The 26,935-nt window shown below is 31.2% G+C and overlaps 2 protein-coding genes across 5 annotated transcripts; one reads left to right on the top strand and one right to left on the bottom strand.

Annotated features, from left to right (window-relative positions):
- Positions 1 to 4,073: 4,073 nt before the first annotated feature.
- Positions 4,074 to 22,894, bottom strand: LOC134688331 (transcription initiation factor TFIID subunit 3-like). 4 transcript variants are annotated; one of them, XM_063548928.1, is made up of 12 exons: positions 22,705 to 22,894; positions 16,934 to 17,107; positions 14,737 to 14,979; positions 13,995 to 14,154; positions 11,563 to 13,309; positions 11,165 to 11,251; positions 10,543 to 10,673; positions 9,356 to 9,998; positions 8,901 to 8,924; positions 7,269 to 7,313; positions 5,999 to 6,099; positions 4,074 to 4,242 (listed from the first exon to the last, which is right to left on the bottom strand). In XM_063548928.1, the coding sequence occupies exons 2-12, from the start codon at positions 17,097 to 17,099 to the stop codon at positions 4,101 to 4,103; spliced, it is 3,489 nt and encodes a 1,162-aa protein (XP_063404998.1). In that variant the 5' UTR covers positions 17,100 to 17,107; positions 22,705 to 22,894; the 3' UTR covers positions 4,074 to 4,100. The 4 variants fall into 4 exon arrangements, with proteins under 4 accessions (XP_063404998.1, XP_063405017.1, XP_063405008.1 ...); XM_063548947.1 differs by lacking the exon at positions 7,269 to 7,313; XM_063548938.1 differs by lacking the exon at positions 8,901 to 8,924.
- Positions 22,895 to 22,954: 60 nt separating this feature from the next.
- Positions 22,955 to 23,972, top strand: LOC134688344 (ADP-ribosylation factor-like protein 6). Its single transcript, XM_063548970.1, has one exon. It carries the CDS (start codon positions 23,254 to 23,256, stop codon positions 23,830 to 23,832), a length of 579 nt encoding a protein of 192 aa, XP_063405040.1. The 5' UTR covers positions 22,955 to 23,253; the 3' UTR covers positions 23,833 to 23,972.
- Positions 23,973 to 26,935: the final 2,963 nt, after the last annotated feature.

Below are 26,935 nucleotides of genomic sequence, written 5' to 3'. Positions count from 1 at the left end.
CTTTCTACTGAACTATAATTTAACTAAGTGAATCTTGCAAGAAAAATTTAAAGCAATTCAAATGACTAATTTATAACACTTCAATTTATGTTGCTGCAAATTGATAGAGGTGATCTGTATCCTGCTTTCATATTAAATGATGCCAAGAAAACTTGGTCGATTTTCCTTGTACAATGAGTGTTGTAAAATGCTGAAACTATTGGAAAACATGAATGGGCTATGTTGATGTCAAGGTAAATGTTAAATTTGTTTACTCATTACAACTGAACATTATAAAGCTGCAGACCAAATATTAATCTTTCCGTGCCAAAAAGCTAAGACATCTTTTTACGAAAATTGTCTGTTAACAATGAGTTGTAAAATTTTAAACTATCAGCAAGCAAGAAGTTGCTATAATGCAGTTACAAAAATTGCTAACTCACTTCAACTAAACATCTGCAGACCAAATATAAAAACTCTTTTTATAGCAGCTAACCAAGCTTGAATGGACATTTTCCATATATATTTTACAACTATCAGCAAACAGGAAATAGCAGTTGTAAAAATTGCTATTTGGCTAGAACTCAACATTACAAGCCATAGTCAAGGGGTTACTACTTACTAGTCTCGTTTCTGCCAGTAAATGACCATCTCAATAGATCAGTATAGAAACATCTTAAGGGCATACCATACAGTAGAGATCCCTCAATGATTTTTTCTTGAAATTTTGGTAGGTCAGTTTCAATGTGTACTTTTGAAATATGCAAAGAAAAAAGTACCTTCATGGCTAACTGTTTGAGACTATTTGGTTCAAAATTTGTATATTTGGAAAAAATCCCTGAAATTTCATAGATAAGGACTTTTTAAGAAAGTATCACTACTTTGAACAAAAAGCCCTAACTTATCAGTTTTTTTGGTAAAATGTTCCATTGATCTATGGCTTCAACATGCTGAAACAAGTTTAAGGTTAACCAATATTATTATCTTCTATTTTCAATGTAAAATTACCATTTTAACTACTGGGAAAAGCTCTTTACAACCTGAATACCATATCTCCAGTGAAATTTTTTTTTTTTATATAATCTAATTTTTTGTCAAATCTGTGACTTTTGTTGCAGAAAGCTGGACATAGGGATAGCAATCTGGCAGCATTAACTAACTTCCTAAAAAAGCTTTATATTTTAGAAGATGGAAGCCTGGATTCTTCATAATTTGTATATAGATGCCTCATGTTACAAAGTTTCTGTCTGTCACATGTCCATTGTCCTTGACCTCATTTTCATGGTTCAGTGACTACTTGAAAAAAATTAAGATAAAATTTATTTCTCTCCTATCATGAGTAATAGGATCACTATATTTGGTATATCTTACAAGGTCCTCATGCCCACAAGACATTTTTCATGTGACCTCTATCTCATTTCATGGATCAGTAAACAATTTAAGTATTGGTGGTCAAGTCCATATCTCAGATACTATAACTAATAAGTCTAGTATATTTTGTGTATGGAAGGACTCCAGTGTACATATTAAATTGGCAATTGACATCTGACCTTGACCTCTTTTTCATGGCTCAGTGGTTATAGTTAAGTTTTTACCTATTTTTCTTATACTGTATGCAAGTCTATTATATTTTGTGTATGGAATTATTGTAAGGTGTGCATATCCAAGTGGCAGGTGTCATCTGACCGTGACCTCATTTTCATGGTTCAGTGGTCAAAGTTAAGTTTTGTGAGTTATGGTCTTTTTTGTAATACTGTATGCAATAGGTCAACTATATTTGATGTATGGAAATAGTTAATAATGTACATGGTCTCAGATTTTATTTGACCTTGACTTCATTTTCTTGGTTCATTGCTCAGTGTTATTTTTTTGTGATTTAGTCTGTTTTTGTTAAAACTATAACTAGTAAAAGCAATAGGTAAACTATATTTGTAGTATGGAAGGGTTGCAAGTTTTACATGTCTGCCTGGCATGGTTCATTGGTCAATGTTTATTTTTTTTTTGTTAAGTTTATTTCTAATAGGTCAACTTTATATAGTGTAATCAATAATTGTAAGGTGTACATGTATTTCTAGTTTGGTTTGACGTTTTGACCTCATTTTCTTGGATCATGTTTTAAAAGTTTTTGTAATATTTGTAATAAAGCTTTATTTTAAGGACTATCAACATAATATCAATAGTTAGTAAAGAAGGCGAGACATTTCAGCATGTACACTCTTGTCTTTAACCATGACCATGTTTTCAAGCAAGAACTTGCACAAGTGTGTACTATCTTTTAAAATGGTGCCCTCCTCCTTTGAATCTAAAACTAAAATACTGAAAAATGCTTACATTTTTCCCCCTCCTTTAACAGATCATACTTATGTCCTCCAAAAATAACAACTGATTGCCATGAAAAGGCACAATTGTGTTGATAGTGGTGTTAAACACTCATTAGTCAATCATACTTGGAGAAATCAACCGCATCATGTTGGAAAAAGATGATTACAGCACATTGGCATTCCAAAATTATCCTTTAGACCTTTGTAGCACTTGTTAAAACTATAAGCACATGTTTGTCCTAGAAAATTGTATTTAATGATCTTTGTGCATAAGTATGAAGACTTTTCAACATATATGGCATGGCTGCAAAGTAATCTAGACTCATGTGAGCATCATTTTTTTGTTTTGTGTTATTTAATTGACTTATACCAAACATTAATTCATAAACATTGACATTGTATAATAACATTTGAAAGCAAACGTAGTTACAAACCAAATGAAAATACACAAAAAACAGTGGTAACAAATGCTGAGAAGGAAAATAACTACGAAATATATTTACTGTTTATTGTTTATAACTAAATAAATAGTTATAAATATACATCTTTTAACAAATAAAAAAACATTAACTGGTAACATCAATTATAGAAATAATTCTTAATTATGAGCTATGATTTCCAATAACCTAAGATTTATGACTTTAAAAACTTTTTTAAGCCAGCATACCAATCCTGTAACATGTGTATGACAGATAGGTAAAATAGTCACAGTAGTTACTCAGCAAGTTATTCCCTTTATACAACAGTACATCATACTTTATTTTGGTACATAATGACATAATTACACCATATGCTACTAAGTAAGTCTTAAAAGATATCAATATTCAAAACACTGAAAAGTCAAAAAAATATCGAAGTTTCATACATGCAAAAATTGCAACCAGATAGATTTTGCCCCAAATCTTGCATTTTTATGCTTATTTTTAAAAGAATTAATTTCTTATGATACTTTGCTCAAGAGATAGCTGAATTTGTAAGCCACATTTCCAGAAGTCACAATAATAAATATTGCTTTCACATCACTTGTTCACCATTCACAATATCAAATAAATGCACCGATAATTTCTGAATTTTCAGTACATATTTTTTTTTCTCATTTCTAACTTGTTTTATTTTCATATATTATTTTGAACACACTGTGGATTTATTTTTCGTAAAACTAACATAGGTTTAGTTAAGGAGCGTATGGATGGGGTTTACAGAAAACAGAAAATGAGACTAAAAAATAATTAAGAACTATTAAATGGGGGATGGGGGGTGTTGGATTTGGTTGATTATTTAAGGAATCAATGAAGTATGACTTGATCAGGCCCCCTTTTAGTCAGTCAGTGGGCCAACCTTATAAAAATTTCTTAATCTGTACTCAATAAGACCTGATACTTAGCATTTATCACATAAAAAATACAAAAAAAAAATCAGCAATTGCACTTCTGACATAGCTGACTAACTGCAGTGTTCATTTAACAGTAAGATAAAACATGTTATCATCTGATCAGTATGACTTAATGTTATGAACTACAATTTGGTAACATTTTCATCTCACTGGAAAGACTACACATCAACACTTACTGAAAAGTCACACTAATATAGCTGCATTAACAATTTATAATGAAATATGCCATTTTTAGTCTTTTAGCTGGAGCGATGTACTGATCAACACAGAGTTACACTAAATCAATTCCATGCTTTTCAAATGTATTTTTGTAATATGTACATATGTAAAACATCCAGACAAGCACTTTTGTTAGATCGTTAGAATAACATTTATCAACATTTAACCCAATTGTAACAACTATTGCATCAGGCAGGTTTCTTTCCCCTTCCTCTTCCAGCCCCACTGCCTTTCTTCCTGCCTCTCTTTGATTGTTTCTTTGGCGCCATACACTTTGTACAATACCATGACTGGTCTTCTGGAGGGTCCTCCTTAATACCAACACATACCCTGGAATGGACAGCATTGAGAATTTAAACTAGAGGCTCTAAAGAGCCTGTGTCGCTCACCTTGGTCTATGTGAATATTCAATTAAGGACACAGATGGATTCATGACAAAATGGTGTTTTGATGATGGTGATATGTTTGCAGATCTTACTTTACTGAACATTCTTGCTGCTTACAATTATCACTATCTAAAATGAACTTGGCCCAATAGTTTCTGTGGAAAATATAACCAGTAGTAAAAAAAATCAAATTTTATGAAAATTGTTAAAAATTGACTATAAAGGACAAAAACTCCTTAGGGGGTCAATTGACCATTTTGGTCATGTTGACTTATTTGTAAATCTTACTTTGCTGAACATTTTGTCTGTTTACAGTTTAACTCTATATATCTATAATAATATTCAAGATAATAACCAAAAACAGCAAAATTTTCTTAAAATTACCAATTCAGGGACAGCAACCCAACAACAAGTTCTCTGATTCATCTAAAAATTTCAGGGCAGATAGAACTTGACCTGATGAACAATTTTACCCCATGTCAGATTTGCTCTAAATGCTTTGGTTTTTGAGTTATAAGCCAAAAACTGCATTTTACCCCTATGTTCTATTTTTAGCCATGGCTGCCATCTTGGTTGGTTTGGCGGGTCACGCCACACATTTTTTTAAACTAAGATACCCCAAAGATGATTGTGGCCAAGTTTGGATTAATCTGGCCCAGTAGTTTCAGAGGAGAAGATTTTTGTAAAAGATATATAAAATTTACGAAAAATGGTTAAAAATTGACTTTAAAGGGCAATAACTCCTAAAGGGTACAACTGACCATTTTGGTCCTCTTGACTTATTTGTAAATCTTACTTTGCTGAACATTATTGCTGTTTACAGTTTATCTCTATCTATTATAATATTCAAGATAATAACCAAAAAAAATTTCCCTAAAATTACCAATTCAGGGGCAGCAACCCAACAACGGGTTGTCCAATTCATCTGAAAATTTTAGAGCAGATAGATCTTTACCTAATGAACAATTTTATGTCAGATTTGCTCTAAATGCTTTGGTTTTTGAGTTATAAGCCAAAAAGTGCATTTTACCCCTATGTTCTATTTTTAGCCATGGCGGCCATCTTGTTTGGTTTGGCGGGTCACGCCACACATTTTTTATACTAGATACCCCAAAGATGATTGTGGCCAAGTTTGGTTTCATTTGGCCCAGTAGTTTCAGAGGAGAAGATTTTTGTAAAAGTTAACCACGCCGGACGACGCCGACGCCAGACGCCAAGTGATGGGAAAAGCTCACTTGGCCCTTCGGGCCAGGTGAGCTAAAAAGTTGAAATTTAGAAGTACATTGCATTCTTACTTCTTTTACTTTATATTCATTGAACTTTTTTCTCTCAGCCAAATCAATTTAAAGTGTGCTATGTTAGAGTTGTTTATATTTCAGTCAAACCTTTATTTTTATACTTGTGTACTTTCAATTTTCCCTATCTTCATATGAAACAAATTGTCAATTGATGAAAAGGATGGTAAGATTATTTCATGTTTTTATTATGCTGGTCTTGTTACTGTTTTTGTAATGCAATTGTATGCTCCTATTTACAGTATAAATATAAACAGCAAAATTGAAAAAGTTTTTTGCACGTTGAAATTCTAAATGAATGATCAAAACTTTTTCCATATAAACAGTAAGAGTATAAACAAAAGTTTAATGTTTACACATCTTTTTGACCCAAAAAAATCAAAAATACTCATTATATCTACTAACCAATGATACCAATCATCACATATATCACAACCAATCATAGGACTTCCATCATCTGGCATCTTACATGTCGGACAAATCCATACTTTCTGTCCAGTGGCATCCTGAAAACAATGTTATATAAAAATTTAAGACAACATTAAACAAAACTTAATGGAAAATAAAATGATGTTTGTACAATAATTAAATTACATTTACATTGCAACAGCATGCTGACTTTTAACATTATTGCACAATACAGTTCCAGATTTCTTTATGAGGTCAACATATATTAAAATGATAATTGCCCAGTGGTTTCATCTATTGCCTGAAGTTGCATGAGCTCATACCTTAGACAATATACACATATATTTGTAAAATAATCCATTATCCTACTGTTGATTCATTAATATTTGTCGGATACTAATTTTCATGGATTTCGTGGGTACAAGAGAACCACGAATTCAAATGTTCAACGAATTACAAATTTTCTAAAGGAATGAGTGTAGACTTTGCCAAAACCATGAAATTAAATATCCATGAATATATAAGTTTTCCTCAAACCACGAAAATTGGTACCCACGAAAAATAAATGAATCCACAGTATATAATTATTAAATTGAAGAAGAATGTCAGAACTAAAACATGATTCATTAAGCATATTTTCTATTTCTAGATTTGTTCCCTTAAAACTAGCAATTAATTTTGATACTCAGTAACTACATGAACTAAAAAATATGAAATAATCTATCAGTAACATATGAAAAAAATATAAGTGATTGAATATGATTGCAAATGAAAACTATCAATAAAAATATTCTGAAAATTCATGGATATATGATTCTGAATGTATATCTTAGGACACCAACTATGTAGTAAGAGGTTCTATGAACAAAAACAAATATGTTAGTAGAACAGACAGTTAGTATGTAACACTATAAACATATTATTTAGATAAATAATATTAGTAAAGGATAATGAGAAGGCATGGCCAAATCTTTCAAGTTCAATTACAAAGGTAGCGCAATTAATGGTATGGTTTTCAGAATATTTTTTGAATGAATGTATATTTCTGTAGAAATATATAAAACAAAAATCTAACTAACTTAACTTCAACAATGAAAACATGAAAATAACAAACACATGAAAAATATACAGTAAAACCATTTTATAGCTATTCTAAAATTCATCAAAGGTAGATATTGGAAAAAAAGATCCTTTTATTGTCAATCACAAATTAGGTTTTACTGTATATAACAACTTCCAAGAATATGAACTATGATGATAAGCAAACCTTAAGCTTGGTGACAGTAAGCTTGGCTGTGTTGTCATGTCTTGACTTAAAATGAAATTAACTTTATAAACCCAATGAAATGATAAATAGAGAAAAATTGGCTAAAATTTCATGAACTCAATTTAAATGATTAAGTTTAAAATATTTCATTTTTGTGACGTCATAACTTTTCCAAGGACATTTATCTATAACATCTTTTCAATGATTGAAAAGGAAATACAAATGTAATGTCAGCCATGTAGTTGGGAGTGAAAACAAAGAACTGAAGCAGGCCAATGGCCGAAACGTCTAAAAAAAATTGGTTTATTGTTACAATTATTTAAAGTATGTTCCCTATCAGAATTTTGAAAACAAGGATAAAATATTTCTGCAAAAGAATTTTGATTTAGATAACAGAGAAAAATAGCTGTGATGAAATATTTGAATGTCCTCAGTAATCTTCCTTACAGAAAAAAAAAGTTTATTTAATCATGTCAATAGTCCATTTGCCAATTACTGATTTGATTCTGTTATAACACACTTTTTAAAAAATTATTTCCTTTTTTCGTAGACTGGTTCTATATCGAACAAAATTGGCTTTCCAATGCAAAGCATGACAAATTGATAGTGATGTATCGGCAGTTTAAATAATTTTTCATGAAAGATAGCTTCTTGAGACAAAAGTAACAACAAATAAATGTAGTTTAAAGATTTGAAAAACTTAAAGGTAACTCACATTGCTCTTTCCCCTAGCTCTCCATTGTAAATAAAAATTTATGTCCCACTTACAGGGAGACAACAAAAAGAGGGATATCTAATTACAGGGTCAACTACGGAAATTGGAATATGGACTATTGTTTTTCCATGCAAAAAATTAATTTATGTGTACAACCATGTCAACAGTTATAATTTATTACAATAAAAGGATTTTTTTTAATTTTCCTAAAATGAAAATAGAATGACAAGGACTAGGTGTTTTTGTTTCCACTTTCACCTTTAAAATATTATAAACACTATCACCTCAAACTTTATTCTTTTGTTGACTACAGTCATATGACAATGAGTTAGTATACTGTGTTCTATGTTAGTAATTTTAATTAATGGATATGTTGACCAATAGATCCAGATAGACGAGATAAATCACATGTGCTTAACTTGTAGCAAAATACTAGCAGCCTACAAATAACTTCTTGTCTGATCAAATATTCTCATCTTTTACCCCCAAGTACTGATTTCAAATAGCATTTCAAATGTTCTAAATTCAATCCAAGTATAGTTATTTTAAAAATATTTCCAAGATGCAAGTTAAATAAATATGCAAACATTTTTGTTTGTTTTAACCCAAGTACTGGGTACATTAGTTTTATGATAATGGAAATATATGATTAGCCAGTTGTGATCTTTGACAACATTAGATTTGATTTTTTCCCCAAAAATATGATCTCAATTTGTAGTTAAGAAATGAAACTATTTTCTTATTCAATCTGTGAAACAGACTTGCAATTTCAAAAAATTCCCTGTGAATGTTGAACTTAAAAACAATTTTGTGATATACATGTTTAAAATAACCATAAAAAAGAAAATGTAGTTAGATGTGGACTTTTCAAACAAAGACGTGTAGTTAGAGGTAACAGACATGAAATGATACATCACCTCAATGACATGATCTTCTGACACCTGATAATTGGAACAAGGACAATAGTAATGTGAATAAACTCATCTAAAATACATTTTATTCTAGGTTTGTTTTTTTACGCCAGATGCATGTTTCGTCTACAGTGTTCATCAGGGATGCTCATATGATAATGGTAACAACCCATCTATTAGCTTTTACTCCATAATGTATGATAAAAGACAGATTAATTATGAATGATTTTAGTATTATATGCAAAAAATGATAAATTTGATATAGGATATAAATAATTTGATGATTTTAAAGCCATATTAGACAACGAAAAGCCTTACATTCTAATAAAATGAATGAACATTAAAAGCAATAAAGCAGGAAAGCAATCTGAAGCATGGATAGGAATGTAAAATCTGTTTTTAGTTGACTATTTGATCCCTGCTATTATGCAATTACAATATGTTTGAAGTATAATACTTACTATGAAGGTTCCAATGGTTTCTGCTACTACTGTTCTCTGTACTGATGATGGCTTGGATGGAGGAGGAAGAGGGGGAGGAACTATAGAGGGTGGGGGCATAGGAGGCAATTCAAACTTCTCTCTGGGGTTAGAGGGACCTGGAGAAGGAGATGGAGAATGGTATGGACTGGTAGATGGTGTGTCACTATGAGGAGAATTGACGTGCTCCACCGGTGATTCTGGACGATGAGGAGGTGATGATGGAGGTGTAGATGTGGTTTGCACCGGGGATGTCTTAATTTCTGTGGGGGCAGGGGAAGGAAATTTTTTAGCTTCAGGTTCACGTTTTCTTGGTACACTGGATGTAGATGGCTGTGACAGATTTGGTGGGGGTGGGGATGGAACAACACCTCGAGGTAGCTCTGGAATAGAAAGTTTACTAGGATTTTTACGAGGAACAGGCGATGGCACCCTAAGAACAGGAGGTGGAGGAGTAGCTGTTTTTGGAGGTTCTGGTGTGAGAATAGGGGGGTCCTCCTCTATCACAAGTCCTGGTTTAGGCTCTTTCTTTATTTCTTTAGTTTTTGGCTCTTTCTTTACTGATGTTACAGAGGGTGATGCTGGTTTGGTTTCAGAGATCTGTGGTGTGGTCTTCTTTATTACTCTGTAAAATAATTGTAATTTTTCATAGATTTTGATTCAAATATAATTATGAAAACAGGAAAATCCCACAGAACATAAACTGATGCCAGACTGATATACATTGAAAGTTTTTTGTTTTACTGACATTAAAAAACCTGACTGAATTCAAAATTAAGAATTAAAGCTTTTTTGTAATTTATTGGCATATATATAATAGTTGAAGGAGGGAGTGCTATTTGTATGTACATCTAGCTTGGAAGGAATTACAGAAATAATATCAAAGGTCAAAATTTTTACACTACAAAAAAATATGTCTTCAATGTCTATAATTTCATTTGCAAAAATTTCCGTGCAAGTAAACTCTCAACAATCATTTGTATTTTGTATACATACATAAAAATCGATCTAAAATAGTTTTAGTTAATTATGGAATGCCCCAAAATTGTGAGTTTCTATTTTACCATAAAAACTTCCATACATTTAAATGTAACTGATCAGAATCATTTGTAATTTAAATTTACTATACCAGTTATTTTCTACAAACAGCATAATGATTATAAACATACAGTTTAAGGCCTTCTTGTCTAGGAGATTCACTAGGTGATGACTCTGTTCGAGGAGACATTATCACACGAGTACTTTCACATTTATTTGATGCACCACCAAATTTTATCTTCAACTTGGTTGGGAAATACGTCTGAAAAGTAAAAATATTTTTATAAGATATTTTACAATTATAAATATCAGATCAAAATATGAAAAATTCCTACATCAAATAACAAGAAACTATAAGTATGAATAAATGGGGTTGTTAGGTGACTTTAATAAAATGCATTCCTTTTGGTGGTAACTACAACAAATCTCTGCATGACCGCAAAAAGTAAGGAAAGATTTGTATGATTTTAGCACATCAAAAAGCTAATCTTCTGAGAAGTGTCTCTAAAGCAATACAAAACAATCAGCATATCACAAAATGCAATAGCAGATGTGCTTAATTGAAAATACAATAACAGAATAATAATGAATCAAGATAAAACTGATTAAGATTTGAAATAGTGTATAAAAGATACAATTTCAGCTGACTTATTTTATAACTAGGATACTTGAATGTTTCAAACTTTCGATATAATGTCAGTAAATACAAACTGAGTACCACTGAACAGAAAGTTACAACTGAGTTTCTCTCACCTCACGACCTTTGTCCTTTTTACTTTTTTCCTTGTCCCTGTCTTTGTTCTTGTTTTTCTTTTTCTTTTCTTTCTTCTTCTTGTGTTCCTTAAATATCAAAATAAACCAAACTTTTAACTGTCAGGATTACTAAAGTGAAGTGACATATTGAAGATTGAGAAGAGAGTTTTTAAAAATATAACATGAAACAAAGGTTAACATGATTTCTACTGATAGTAGGAAATTTTGGTAATTTCTTTTAAATATAGCCACTAAAAAGGTTCTATACAAAACTTACTTTTCCTAAAAAAAGAATCTTACTGAGTGAAAAATTAATAATGTAACACATATGCCTTGTTGAAAAATATTCAATCTCCTTTAAAAATACCCTCCCATACAATAACAAAACATAATCTTACCTTTGATTTTTCAGATTTTTCAGATTTCTCTGATTTTCCCTTTACTTTGCTATCATCTTTAACTGTTTCCATAGGTTCTGTTTTAATAACAACTGGTTCATTTCTGATTTCACTTGGCTCTGTCTTAACTTCTACTGTTTCATTCCCTACTTCAATAGTGACATTTTCTACCTCCACTGTCTCTGACACGTCTGTATCTTGAGTTGCAGGCATTGTATCTTCCTCTGGTTCAGGTGGCCGTACTGATACAGACAGACCTGCCGCTGACATAGCTGCCATCCATGGATCCATTGGCTTCTTTTCAGGACTTTTGATTTCTGGTGATTTGTTTTCAAAAATATTTACCTGACTTATAGTTTCAGACAGAACAGTTTGTTTTAGCTTCGACTTTTCCTTAACTGGTGTTGTTAATTTCTTTTTTCCCGAACCCTTTGGACGTCCTTTTGGTCTTTTTATAGGTGGTGATGTAAGCAGTGGTGGTGGTAGCGGTGGTATTTTCTCCCCAGTTGGTAAAGTGATATTATTAACATCATCCTTCCCCTCAGGTGCCTCAGTTTTAATAGTGACCTCTGATACGACCTCAGTCTGCATGTCATCCAAATTAACATTTGTGACATAAGCATCAAATGATTCTCCGTCATCGAATATTGTTTTTTTATCTTTCGATTCAATTTTATTTTCATCATCAGAATTAGCAAAATGAGGGACTGGTTTCTTATCCTCGATGGTTTCTTCATTTTTAGATGATTTTGCAATAACTGAATCAATAATGTCATCAATGGCAGCTAATCTTGCCATTTTCTTTTCTGGACTGATGGGTGGTCTTCCACGTGGCCTGTGAGACTGTTCTACGATTACAAGTTTAGAAGACCCATCTTGTGAATTTTCTTCATTTTCTTCAGTCTTAACAACAACCTCACTGACAGATGATTCTGTAGATTTTCCAGACAGAGACAAATCAATTGGCTGTTCAGTTGTTGGTGTTGAAACAACATCTTTAATATCTTCGTTTGAGATTTGTGAATTTGGTGACATTCTTTCTAATATATTTCTCTCAATTGTTTCTATATCTGCTGGACGATTAGGTTTAACCACCACAGGAATAAATCCTCTGGGTCTGCCTCTAGGACTTTTTGGTGGACGGCCAGGACTTCTTCCAGATTGAGGTCGACTTGGACTCCTATGTAAAGGTGGTCTTCCTGGACTTCTTTGGAAGGGTGATCTACCTGGGCTTCTAGATAAAGGAGGTCTACCAGGACTTCTCTGCATGGGAGGTCTACCTGGACTTTTCTTTAAAGGTGGTCTCCCTGGACTTTTTGGAGGTCTACCTGGTGGTCGTCCAGGGCCTTTAGGACTTTTGGCCTGACCAGGAGATTTAGATCTAGGCCCATAACCTGGTGGTGATACTACAGTGGATTTCGGTCTTACTATTTCTGTGTGTACATCTTTTGAATCAGATTTGGAAGAACTTGGCACAAACACAGTTTCAGAAAATAGATCTCTTTCAATTTTTTCTTTATTTGAATCTGACTTTTCTTTTGCTGCTGATTTCTTTGACTGTTTGATAGGGGATGGTTTGGGTGATTCTTTAGCCTTTTTAGGATATCCCTGAGGTGGTGTTCTTGGATCCGGAAGTTTACCAGCTTTGCCATGAGTTGGTGTATGATCTCCTGACGTAGATATAATCACACTTTTCATTTCATATAATGATGGCCCAGCGTCTTCAGGAAGAGCACCACTGTCTAACCTGTAAAATATCAAATGAAAAATTATTATTTATACAACAAATTAAACAATTAAAAATAGAAACCAAAACATTGTATTTATTCAGTATTTTACAGATGTCCTTGATTGACCATGGGCTATACTTGGGAAAAAAAAAAACATAAATTCAAGAGTAAATTAGTTACATTTGATATTACTGCAAATACATAGCTTTGACAAAACATTAGTCCCAATTGTGATATATGGTAGTTGAGCATGAGTTCATGCAAAATAACAATATTGTTGTATCACATATTTTATATTTTACACAGAAAATACTTTATCTAAAAAATAAAATATAATGCAGATCACATTAAATCTGCAATAGCAAATTTTCGGCATCAACTATTTTTAATCTAATGTAGTGAAACATAAAGAAGAAAAAAAGAACAAATATCACACTGATCTTAATTACTTCCTAAATGCTTGTTCAAAACAATCTTTTCCAAATAATTGATTAATCTGCTATCAATATTGCATCAGATTTTGCTTTTTTTGCATAGGAATATATATGAACTATTAAATCCATACAAAATATAGTGTCAGATTTTTTATGGTAAACTTGAATGTACATACATATATCCCTATTGGAAATTTTGTAAAATATGTAAAATGGTTTAACTACTTTGAAAAACATTGGACAAGAGGTAAAGATTAAGAAGTTATACCGTCTTCTTTTAAATGGAGGTCCATCTGGTGGTGTGCTAGCATGTTTGTCTACTACAGTGCCATCTACTGGACTTGTTGATATCTGATTCAATATTGGAACTGGTAATAATCCTGTTACTCTTGTATCTGTACTGGGTTCAGTAGACACAGACTCTTCCTCTGAAAAAGAAAAAAACATGTCTAAATGTTTTAAACAGTAATCTCTTAATATCTTCCGCAAGTTTTACAGATTATTAGTTGTACACAATCTTGAACGTCAATTTATTTACCAAATATGACAAGAGTACTAGTAATTTTTATAAATAATACTTGGCATAGGCTGAAGTAGTATATTGAGGTAAAAATGACCAGTTGTGAACAAATGTAATTGTTCTTGCCCTAAAAAGTAAGTAACATTCAAGTTTTATTAGCCAGGTCTAAATTACTGAAACACTTGGTAGGCAGAAAGAAAATATTTGAAGTATGTCATATGGCATGTATAATGCCAGAATGAAGGGATGAACATACACTCTATTATGTATACAAAAAGAATTTTCAAGTAAAATCTATAATCATTATTGCAGTGTATCCCAAACTCTGTCTGACCAATAAAATGTCAGACAAAAAATAATTGTCAGCCAGAAATTTTAAGATTTTTTGGTTGAATAATAAAGAAGAAAAGTTCAAATTTCTCTTTTGGTCAGACAAACCCTAAAATATTTTGGCACACACTGTACTGACATTTGTATATTTGTACTGTACCTTCCAGTTCCGGATGCATGAGTGGCATATACTCTGGTATAGATTCATCCCTTGTGAACACCTCTCTACAGTCTGGTTTAGGGAATTGTAGATTAGGTTTCTTTGGAACAGGAAATGCCACCACATCATGAGCGTATGGTAAAGGATCTGCATTCTTAATGTATTCTCCTAACTCACTCGGACTGACATTCAAATGACGGAAGGCTAAACCTATGTCATCTATATTGGGTTCTGTTCTTCCAACTAAAAATACACAAAAATACATTATCAACAACTGTACTTTTTTCAATGCTATATGAAACAATTCACATATTTTTATGTACAAATTGCACTTAATTCTTGTTCAATCACAGTCTACTTCACTTGTACATACCTACTATCCAAGAGTACAGATGTACACAAGTGTTTCAAGGTCTTATAATAATATCAATAAGAAAAAAGGCATGCTTTTTGTCAAATGATAATATAGATTTATTTTAATATTGAACCCAAATAATTTAGGAGTGACTTATCTTAGGAAAAATAGTACAGATAATTAATAGGCATACAGTGATATGTTTATTTTTAAGACAACATACACAAGATTATTTGTAACTTTTTAAATATTTAAAAGAACACAAACACAAATAAATCTGTGTATGTTTTATCATGATACATTGTATATCAAATTATTATGTATAACAATGCACATAATTTGAGACCAAAGCTTGTTACAGTGCAGATATTTTTTTATATAAATTTGGTAGAGAGGGAAGGAATAAAAAAGAAAAAGCATGGTGATGATGATGATGTGTGAGTGGGAAGGCCATTTGATACTGTTTGTCTTAATTGTTTATGTCTATTGTTGTACTTATAGTATAAATCAGGCTGTTGGTTTTCTCTTGTGAATTATTCACATTCTGCAATCCAAGCATAGTGTATTTATGGTATATGTTTTTCTCAATGTTGAAGCCTAAAGAAGACTATGCAATCACCTGCAATTGTTCACATTTTTGGTCTTTATGGATAGTTGTCTCATATACCATGTATACAGGCAAACATACCACATATCTGCATATTTATACATGAACATTGTGTCTATTTTTCCATACTGTATCAAAATTGTAAATTATATAAAACAAATCTCCTCCACTCCTTGAATTATGTGCAATCATTATTAAAACTCTTTATCATACAAAAACAAAATGTGTAAAACTAAAATGTAAGCATTGAAAGTCCAACCATCTGGATAGTTCCATTCAGTTTATCTTTCCAATGTTTATAATTTATAAAATTATATAAGTGTAAAACTTCTTTGAACTTATCAAAAAAGAAGTGGTCATTATTATGGATGGAAAGGGTCATACACAATTGTAATATTCTTATCGTCAACCAGTATAATCACAATATATATCTACCTTTAGCGCAAATGCAGTACATGTAATACACAAAAACAGCTGTTCTGAGTAATGACCAACTTATTTAAACTACCAGATATTCTCAATTTTTGACATCAATGCCCGAGTTTACTTAGGCCAAGATTCAGATACAATATATTTATCTCTATTTACAGCAAAGTAAACAAATCAGTCCTTTTCAATTTATTTTTCATGGTAAAATTTCATAAAACAAAAATTCCGCAAAATAATGATATTGTCTTGGCATGGCAATTCAACAAAGTGACGTCACAAGTATGTTAATTTTGTTTCCGTAAACAAAATATGCAAATGTAAATACCGAGCGTCTTAAAGCTTCTTGTATGCCTCCGAACGAATAATATTACATCAATCAGTTGAAAGAAAATATGTAAGTGAAAAATGTGATTGAAAAAAATAAATCATTGAATTTATAATATTACTTATATTATCAAAATTGGGTAAAACAGAACAGCCAAAACAGTATTGTATGTATAGGGCTTTTACAGTTAACAAAATTACAGAATTTGTCCTATTAGAATCGAAATACATTCATGGCAGACATAGATTTGTTTTCATTTATAAACCATGGGTTGGGCATTTATATTTTGTATTTTACCCCTCACTAACATGACTAACATTCAGGGTAAAATAATCGGATATAAATGCCCAACCCATGGTTAAATGAAAACAAATCTACAGCTGCCATGAATTAAGTCTTAATTATTAGATTCCTATGCATTATTTTTCACGAAAGGGGCAAATGCACATGTACATGATGTAAAAGGATGAATATCACTTACATTGTTCAGCATATCTGTGAGTTACTTTCCCCACTTGCACCAGGTAGCGTTCTAGAATATCTGTCAAAAGTTCTAGTGGTGTTGATTGTGTCGAATTCCAACCTAGATTCTGACAGATTTGTGCAACACACACTTTTAGAACCTGGTAACTGTATTCTCCAGACATGTCACAATCTAAAACCAAGAGAAAGGAAGTTATTAATAAATATTAAAAAGTATGACAGCAATCACAAAAAATATTGGACATTAATTTTTATTCAATGCCACTTGTCTTAATTTTACATTTTATTATTTAGACTGAGACTGACCAGTATCCCAAAATAGTATGGCATTTATTAATTAAGTCTCCAATAACAATAAGAAATACAATAAAACAGAAAATCAGTTCACTAATCAGCTCAAAATCTATAGGTTTTTTTCTTACTATTTCATACATATTCATTTAACTTAAAAAAAAAAACCAACTAAAGGCTCTAAAGAGCCTGTGTCGCTCACCTTGGTCTATGTGAATATTAAACAATTTAAGGAAGCAGATATATTCATGACAAAATTGTGCTTTGGTGATGGTGATGTGTTTGTTCATCTTACTTTACTGAACATTCTTGCTGTTTAAAATTATCTCTATCTATAATGAACTTGGCCCAGTAGTTTCAGTGGAAAATATTAGTAAAAATTTACAAATTTTATGAAAATTGTTTAAAAATGACTATATGGGACCATCACTCATTAGGGGATCTATTGACCATTTCGGTCATGTTGACTTATTTGTAAATCTTAATGTGCTGAACATTATTGCTGTTTACAGTTTATCTATAGATATTTATTATAATATTCAAGATAATAACCCAAAACAGCAACATTTCCTTAAAACTAACAATTCAGGGTCAGCAACCCAACAAAGGGTAGTCCGATTCATCTGAAAATTTCAGAGCAGATAAATCTTGACCAGATAAGCATTTTTACCCCTATCAGATTTGCTCTAAATGCTTTGGTTTTTGAGTTATAAGCCAAAAACTGCATTTTACCCCTATGTTCTATTTTTCGCCATGTGGCGGCCATCTTGGTTGGATGGCCGGGTCATCGGACACATTTTTCAAACTACATACCTCCAAGATGATTGTGGCCAAGTTTGGATTAATTTGGACCAGTAGTTTCAGAGAAGAAGATTTTTGTAAAAGATAACTAAGATTTAAGAAAAATTGTTAAAAACTGACTATAAAGGGCAATAACTCCTAAAGGGATCAACTGACCATTTCGGTCATGTTGACTTATTTGTAAATCTTACTTAGCTAAACATTATTGCTGATAACACTTTATCTCTATCTATAATAATATTCAAGATAATAACCAAAAACAGCAAAATTTCCTTAAAATTACTAATTCATGGGCAGCAACCCAACAACAAGTTATCCAATTCATCTGAAAATTTCAGGGCAGATAGATGTTGACCTGTTGAACAATTTTATCTCATGTCAGATTTGCTCTAAATGCTTTGGTTTTTGAGTTATAAGCCAAAAACTGCATTTTACCCCTATGTTCTTTTTTTAGACGTAGCGGCCATCTTGGTTAGTTGGCCTGGTCACTGGACACATTTTTTTTTAACTAGATACCCCAATGATAATTGTGGCCAAGTTTGGTTTAATTTGGCCCAGTAGTTTCAGAGGAGAAAATTTTTGCAAAAGTTAACGATGCAGGACGACGCCGGACGCAAAGTGATGGGAAAAGCTCACTTGGCCCTTTGGTCCAGGTGAGCTAAAAAACATATGATCTAACGATAACCCTGATAACACTTGCATCATATTATGTCAAAGGGTTAAGGTACAATTTAAAAATAAAATAAAAATGCAACAACTGATTGTGCATCCAAATTGAAACTGACCAATTAAATATTCAAAGTGCTAATTATTATACTGTCGGATTCTTTTTTTCACACTACTGTGCTTTTTAATATGTATATTACATTGTAGTTATGTGCTATTTGTTTCAACTATATGTGTTGATTTAGAATACTGTGGGAGTTACAAAGTCACATTTTACATTGTATCTATAATGTCTGGTTGACATCAGTGCTGGACGTACATGAAAATGAATGCAGTCTTTTGAAAGAGCAACTTAGTTCACAATTTTAAACAAAACAGTTATTTTTACAATGGCTATAGGCTTTAACAATGTTTAAAAAGTACGGTGAAGCCAAATAACAACATCAAAATGCATTCAAAGGCCCCCTTAAAGGTTTTTCAGAACTTTTAAGAGCCATCTTGCACGTAAAAGTCAACCCCCATGCACATTTAAAAAAGTTGGCAGGTATGTATGAAGTAAACATTAAACAGTATGAATGTGATCTTTCTGTTCAGGATAGTTGGTTAGGCAACAGACATTTGTGATGCCCTAACCAAAGATTTACATAAAATAACAAGAAATTAAAGAGTAATATCGGGACTAAGTTCCCCATTACGGTAGAAAAATCAATAAAAAAATAAAAAATAAAAAATTTCGGGAAAATTTCCCGATTTTTTCATTCTACTAATGAACTCAAAATCGTTAACTTTTTTTTCAGATCTACTTCCTTTTCAAGTCTTGTTTGCACGAGACTTTGAATATAATGTATATTTATCAACATGTCAACAAATATAGGAAGGAATTCAACACCAAATCTTTTTTAATAATTGTTTGATATGAAAAAACGTTACATGATAACAGCATTTCTTTGTTTACATTGAATATGACGTCATGACTAAAATAACGTCACAACTAAATCCCTAACAACAGAACCAATATGGGAAACCGTTTCTTTTATCAACATGCTTGAATTTAAAAAATAAATAAATGCAGACTTCGTCCCCATTCATGGGTAATTAATCATGTTAATGCCTGCCTCATATTAGAACTGGAGTGCAGTGACAAGACTTTTCTAAAATTGTGAGTAGGGTGAAGGAAAACACAGACTTCAACAGAGATGAACTGCTTGTAACATATGATAATCTAACTCAGAAGAAGAAATTGAAGCTTGAAGCAATTTTATTTATCTTGTATATTCTGGCTTTTAAATTATTAGGCATAATTTTTTATTTGTGTTCTAAATTCTTGTCACAGTGTTCTCCCCAGGCCCTTAAAGGACCACGGGCCCGCGATGTATAATTTTCTACCGCGGTGGTATCGTTCTTGCCGCGATGTATAATTTTTCTCCGTGGTGCTAAAGTTTTCGGTAAAAAATTCGTATTAAAATCGGTAAAGTTTCAAATGACTTCAACTTTCAGTGAGGGTTAAAATTTTACAATGAAAATTGACCAGTTCTAACCAGTTTAATCCAGTATTGACAGGTAGATTGTTTACACCACGTGATCGATTTACCTGTTGAGGTTAACATTGATGATTGGATTTAATCGATGTACATGATTCTCTTGTGTTTTAATTAATTACGAGATCATAATTTTAATAACAGACTTGTAATAGGGGACAAGCAGACATTTGTGAATGAACTCTTTTACGCCAGTCTTTAGTCAAAATAATTTGACTGTTATAAAAATTAATTGTGAAGTTATTTCCCCTGATTTTGCTTATAACAAAAAAATGCTCCTCACATATAATTTCTCATTGAAAATTAAAATAAAGTACAAATTGAATGCAAAATTATATTAGAATGTTACATTAAGGATAAAAAAATTCTTAGAACATACCAACAAAAATGTTTTGCAAATTATTTTAGAGAATGATACCTTTATTGATACACAGACATTTTATATTAAATAGATATCTCTCTATTTGGTTAGGGATTAAAAAGCTTCTTGGGCTTAAACTTAACAGAAATGTGAGCTTAGAATTACTGAAATAAAGTATATATAAACTTAAATTTTTAAAAATAATAATTAAGATGCATAAGAAAATAAATAAAACTGTTGTCAAAATGAATGGAAAGCAGTTTTCAATTTACTGAAGGTTTTGTAACAAAAATTAATCTCGTTCAAAGTTCATTGTTATGGTCAAATCTAACATAGGGAATGTGTAGTGTAACTACAAGTATTGGGACAAAATGGCTTGATCCAAATATAAGAAGTGACTTTAGTTTAAAGACTAATTGTGCTTTCTTTTCTTTTTCAAAGATATTAGAGTATACAATCTGTTTTATTGATTTACTTTTTCTACCAATAATGTTCTGACCCAAAGTCCATACAACACAGTACCACAGTAAACAAAACAAAGGAAAAAAGGTAATGACAAAAACCAACAAGAAAAAAATAAGCGACGCAACGCGACACAAAATATTGTGAAATTCATTTCGTCACGCGTTACCCTGGTGCTATCCAAAAATCCTGGGGAGAACACTGCTTGAATTACTTTTAGTGCTTCATAATGACTATTGCATGAATGTTAGTTTATCTGCATTTTATAATTGCTGGTATGCTTTAATTGTGCTTATTGTGCTTGATTTCTTTATGTTTTATGTATATCGTCGTGTCATATGTTTTCGTATGTCATATGTTTTCGTATCAACCACGTTTCGTCGGTTTGTACTGCATACGCGTACATTGTGGCATGTTTTTCTGTTTCTATATTTAGAACAACAACACCACTACAACTTGATATATTTAAAACATATTCAACGTCGCTTTTTAAAGACGTTAGAACAAATTAAATAAAACTGACCTATTTAGCCATTTTTTTTAATGTCAAAAATACGCATCACTAGAATAGTTGTGGAAAAAAATTCTGAAGGGTTAAAATAAAGTCCAGATATGTTTTTTGCAAGTCAGACACCGGATCTTCAAGACATATGACTGTCATGTGTTTTTTTGGCCGTTTTAATTACAAACCATCGAGTTAAAATTAGCAGGGTTCTTATATAAAATGGTTGTTCAAAATCTAACTATTCAAAATTTCTTTGACAATTTTTTTTATACATCCTTGATACATGAAGATGAAAACAGTCTTAACTTTTTATATTTAATCATAAATTTTGAAAACTGCATTTTATTTTAGAAAAAATAATGTATTTTGTACAAACCAGGTGCCAATCTGAAATTAATCAAAATCTAAATATTTCATCACACGAAACACCAACCTTACACTATTTACTAGTAATTTTTAGTACTGAAAAGTATTTAATAACTTTTTTTATGATTCAACCGATCACCTGAACCACAACTTTAGAAAAAAATTATTTCCGGATTTTGTAGTCATTTCCTGTCCGTGTACTGATCCAGTTTTTATTTCATACGAAAACATATGACGCCGTTTTTTTGACATACAAAAATCGCAAAGTAATCGGAAACAGTAAAAAATCGTAGAAATCATTGACAAAAAAACATAGATACCTAAAATCAATCTACAGGACATGCTTTTTAAATTTGAGTAAACACCTAAATAAAAACTCAACAGTAAAAACCGTAAGCAGTGAAAATTGTTATTAGTACGAAAACACATTACACAATGATACACCTTATCGCTATTCCCGCTTGACCGAAGAATCTATCCCGCTTGAACTTTTGACGTCATACAACAATCTCTAATCCATTGTGGCGTCAGATATTTTCTTTTATGACGTAAAAATTTTACGGGAACTTGTGTGATGTCCAGTAATGGCGGACAAATAGCGATAAGGTGTATTGTGCTCGTCTTATATGTATGTCGGATAAAAGTTCTACAGAGCTTATGTTATATTGTTATATGTATAACCGACTTTAAATAAATCTTTAATGCTTATTGCTTTATGTGTGATTTACCAAAAAATATAATGACTTTGTAAATTATTGGTCATGTTTTTCAAATTATACCTTACAGGTCAGTTGTAAAATAATATGTGCATTGTTTCATAACTGCGTTCAAAATGGTTGCATATTATTGAAATCGCCTGTTAGGCCTATTCCATTCTTTTCCATTAAATGCAGATGAAAATGCTAAAATTGAAATCATAAAAAGTGAAAAATATTGCTTCCGGTTCTAATCAGGGTCATTTATTTTCTATAAGCTTCATGGCTAAATAGTTGCGAGAATGGATGTTTCAAACGTTCGAAAGATTTAGAAAAATCACCGTTGCTTGACGGGAAATAGTTGTTTACAGTGGTAACAGGAAGCGGGTACACGTTTTTACAGTTTTACCTGAATTTAACACCTTGATCAAGTATTTGTATCGGTTTATGTGAACTAATTAATTGCCAAAGAAGCAAGAACCTTCAGATATGAGCTGATTCGCTTTAAAATGGAAAAATAACACTGACAAAAATCAAATTATTGCAAAGAACTGGTTGAAACTCGTACACACGGACTCAATCACTAAGTGCCCTACTATATAACAAAATTGAATTAGTACTATAAACCTTAAGATGGGATTTTTCGACAAACTCGCTAAATGGCTTGGTTTGAAAAAGAAAGATGCAAATGTTATTGTCGTTGGACTTGACAACAGTGGTAAAACAACGATCATTAATCATCTTAAACCGAAGGAAACAAAATCTCATGACATTGTGCCAACCATTGGTTTTACAGTTGAAAAATTTACAAGTAGCGCTTTGTCAATTACAGCATTCGATATGTCAGGCCAAGGTAGATACAGAAATCTATGGGAGCATTACTACACAGAATGTCAAGGCATCATATTTGTGATAGACAGTAGTGACAAGCTTAGAATGGTTGTAGCAAAAGAAGAATTGGATCAACTTCTAAATCACCCCAAAATAACAAATAGAAGAATTCCAGTTCTTTTCTTTGCCAATAAGATGGATGTACGTGAAGCAATTTCAAGTGTTAAAGTTTCTAGTTTGCTTCAGTTAGAACAAATAGAAAACATGAAGAACAAACCATGGCATATATGTGCAAGTAATGCTTTAACAGGGGAAGGTCTAATGGAAGGCGTAGAATGGATAAGTGACCAACTTCGGGATATTATAGATGGAGGCAAATAATAAACGCTTAGCTTGTTGATCATGTTGATAGGAATGATAGCTGTTATTTAAACAATTTGAGATGTGTATATATGTACATTTGGTACATGTTTCAAGTAAAAAAAATTAATAAATTAATGTAAAATATAAGTTTTTATTATGTGTACTCTTGACTTATGTACTCTTTATGATGGAAGAAATGACAAATAATCATTGAAGAAAGTACAATGTATAACACTGTTACAGTGAAAATTCAATTCAGTGTTAAAGTTACATGTGTACATGTTTGTATATATATTCAATGTATTTTTGAAATTAATATTCATCTTGTTTGTACATTTTGTACATTGTATTTTCTTTAGAAGATGGGCCTGCACACCTTTTTAAAATTGTTGTAAATTGTCAGTACATTGTACATTTCATTTGATAAAAAAAATAACACCAACACTGACCTTTACATTTTTTTCTTATAAATATATCTATAATATTTTATAAAGTTTTCTCCTTGTCCATCTGTGCATGTACATTGTACCTCCAAAAATTGGTTTCATTTGTGTTATGAAACTTATAAAACATGCTTATTATATATAAATGGATACATACCCCATTTCCATTCTCAATTTTATTATTACCACAGAACATAGACCATGTTTGAATTTGGTTGATTCACTTTCATCATTCTAGTGTTATGCCTCTTTACACATGTTACAAATGAAAAATTGCTTAATTTTTGGTTTCTGTTCTCCTACTTTAGTTAGTTTGAACCAAATGCTATGAAACTTATACAATCGGCCTAGCCAAGATCAGATGTGCATTTTGTGTTTCACATGAAGTCAAAAATGAGTATCACCTCAGGGAAAAACTCTTGATATTTTGGTTCAAAAATGGTTTAAATTATGAAAAATTGCCATCGTTAGGCTAACACTGGAAGCATTTATATATTTTCATGCAGTTTTTGGAAGAAATATTTAATATTTTTATCAAATAAATGGTTTTTAAAAACTGTATAATTTTCTTTAATGGTTGTTTAGAATTATTGAATAACAAACATTTTAATTGAAAAAAAATTTGACAAGAACATGTTTAACTCACAGTTATTTCAAACAACAGTAGCTTTCTTTGATTATTAATCTTATCTGATAAAACTGTATCTAAACTTATCTATAAATAACAAAACTTCCAAAAAAAAACTTTCTTTTGGTGTACAGAACATTAAAATAACTTGATTCATATTCTTACAATAAGCAATCAAACTTAGCAATACAATTCATATGTTTTGTCTACGGACAAGACATTGTATTCATAATTAATGAAATGTGTTATTAAAACCTAATTTTGATATAGCTGAAAGTGTTCTCTTTAAAAAAAAAAACACATTTTATCAGGTTTATCTATCAAATGATGCTTAACTTTCAGAAAAATGAAAACAAACACATTTTGATAATGTCTACGGACAAGACATTTTATTGATATTCAATTAAAAGCTTTCAAAGATGATTGTTAAAGTTAAGATTAAAAGTTACCAATTAAATTTTAATCTGTGTTTTTAAATTTTGGAAAATATAAAATTGTACCCATAATTCTTTATATACATGTATCTCAATAATTTATTGATTAAAGTCATAAGAAACCTCAAATAAAAAAAAAATAATGCATATGATTTTTATAACTCAATGGATAATTTTCATTATAAAACTTATGTACATATACTTTTTTCTGAAGAAAATTCTTTAATTTATTCATATTTAGAAGAAGTTTACTTTATTTGAATAGCTTCCTTCCAGCAAGCAATTCCCCCGACATATTTTCCGTATGCAATGTGACCTCAGTGTAACCCATCTCGTAAAAATCCGGTGACCACAATACGCATGGATGTCCTTAAAATAAACTATTATCTGAATTTACATGTTAAACACGTGCTCAATTTCCATGCTTTTTTGTTTATTTTTCGTCAATTGTTGACAAACAGGTGACAATCGTTAAACTTCGGCTTCAAAACACGAACTTTAATTACCTTCCATATTTTCACAACAACATTGACCGATTGAAAAAAAAAATGACAATTATACGAAATTTGCACGAAAAAAATGATAAATTCGAGCACAGAAGACTAAGTTTATGATGTTTGTATGCATTGGTTCAAGAATTGGAAGAACATTATTTTTCACCGGTCACTCGTTTCTTATGACTTTAAGCCAAAATGAAGACACATTCTTTTTACTGAAATCCATATATCTGAATGTTTAAAACTATTACTAAAACTCAATTTTGATATAGTTAAATGTGTTCTCTTGAAAAAATAACATGCATGTTACCTTTCAAATTAGGCTGAACTCAAGGAAATTGGATACAAATATATTGTGGTAATGTCTACGGACAAGACAATTTCAGTTGAAAAAAAAATCTGTTAGAACTAATTGTGACTATATTTATGTTGAAAATACTGAGTTTTAATTTGAATAGATAACTTTCATCACCTATAAATAAGATTTAAGTTCAAATAATTGAATTTAATACTTGTTATGTACAAGTGTCTTGTCCGTAGACAATTCCCCGTCTGCTGTTAATACTGAAACGCAAAAGATAAAGTTAGAGAGAGAGAATTACTTTTTCTTCATTTGATTTAGTTAATCTTTTAAGGTATGCAGCAATTGGAATCAACAATATTGAAGTAAGATAAGGTATGCTTTTTATGACTAATAATCTGCCACTTTTTAAAATCCACTCCTGTGAAGTAATTTTACAAAAATTAAGTACACTTAAATTACCATTTATTTATCAAAAATAAGATATTTCTATGTTTAAACAACACATGGGACTTATTTAGACCCATAAAGCCAAGCAATACTGATAAAAAGACATGTCTACGGACAAGACATGTGTCTACGGAGAAGACATTCTGACATATTTTTGAAATTTTTCCTCTATTAATAGATGGTAGAAAAAAATGTTAGTAGTGTTTTCAACTCTACAAAAGAACAGGAACTTAGCAATGCAACATTAATGTTATTATACTTCAAGTTTACTAGGGAATGCATGTCTACGGACAAGACATTTTTTCACTTTATTTGTGTATCCTACTTTGATGGCATATATCTCCAGCTAGGGTACTGCAATATTGATA

The sequence above is a fragment of the Mytilus trossulus genome, chromosome 1, assembly GCF_036588685.1.
Source record: "Mytilus trossulus isolate FHL-02 chromosome 1, PNRI_Mtr1.1.1.hap1, whole genome shotgun sequence".
Taxonomy (NCBI): Eukaryota; Metazoa; Mollusca; class Bivalvia; order Mytilida; family Mytilidae; genus Mytilus; species Mytilus trossulus.
Note: the sequence above shows the minus strand (reverse complement) of the source record. Positions and strands in the feature narration are given on the sequence as shown.

Coding starts and splice junctions, on each gene's coding strand:
- LOC134688331 (XM_063548928.1), bottom strand. CDS start 17,099: ATGTCTGGAGAATACAGTTACCAGGTTCTAAAAGTGTGTGTTGCACAA. Junction 13,310..13,994: donor CCTCCATTTAAAAGAAGACG/GTATAACTTCTT, acceptor GATATTTTACAG/GTTAGACAGTGGTGCTCTTC. Junction 7,314..8,900: donor CAGAAGATCATGTCATTGAG/GTGATGTATCAT, acceptor TTTCATTTTAAG/TCAAGACATGACAACACAGC.
- LOC134688344 (XM_063548970.1), top strand. CDS start 23,254: ATGGGATTTTTCGACAAACTCGCTAAATGGCTTGGTTTGAAAAAGAAA.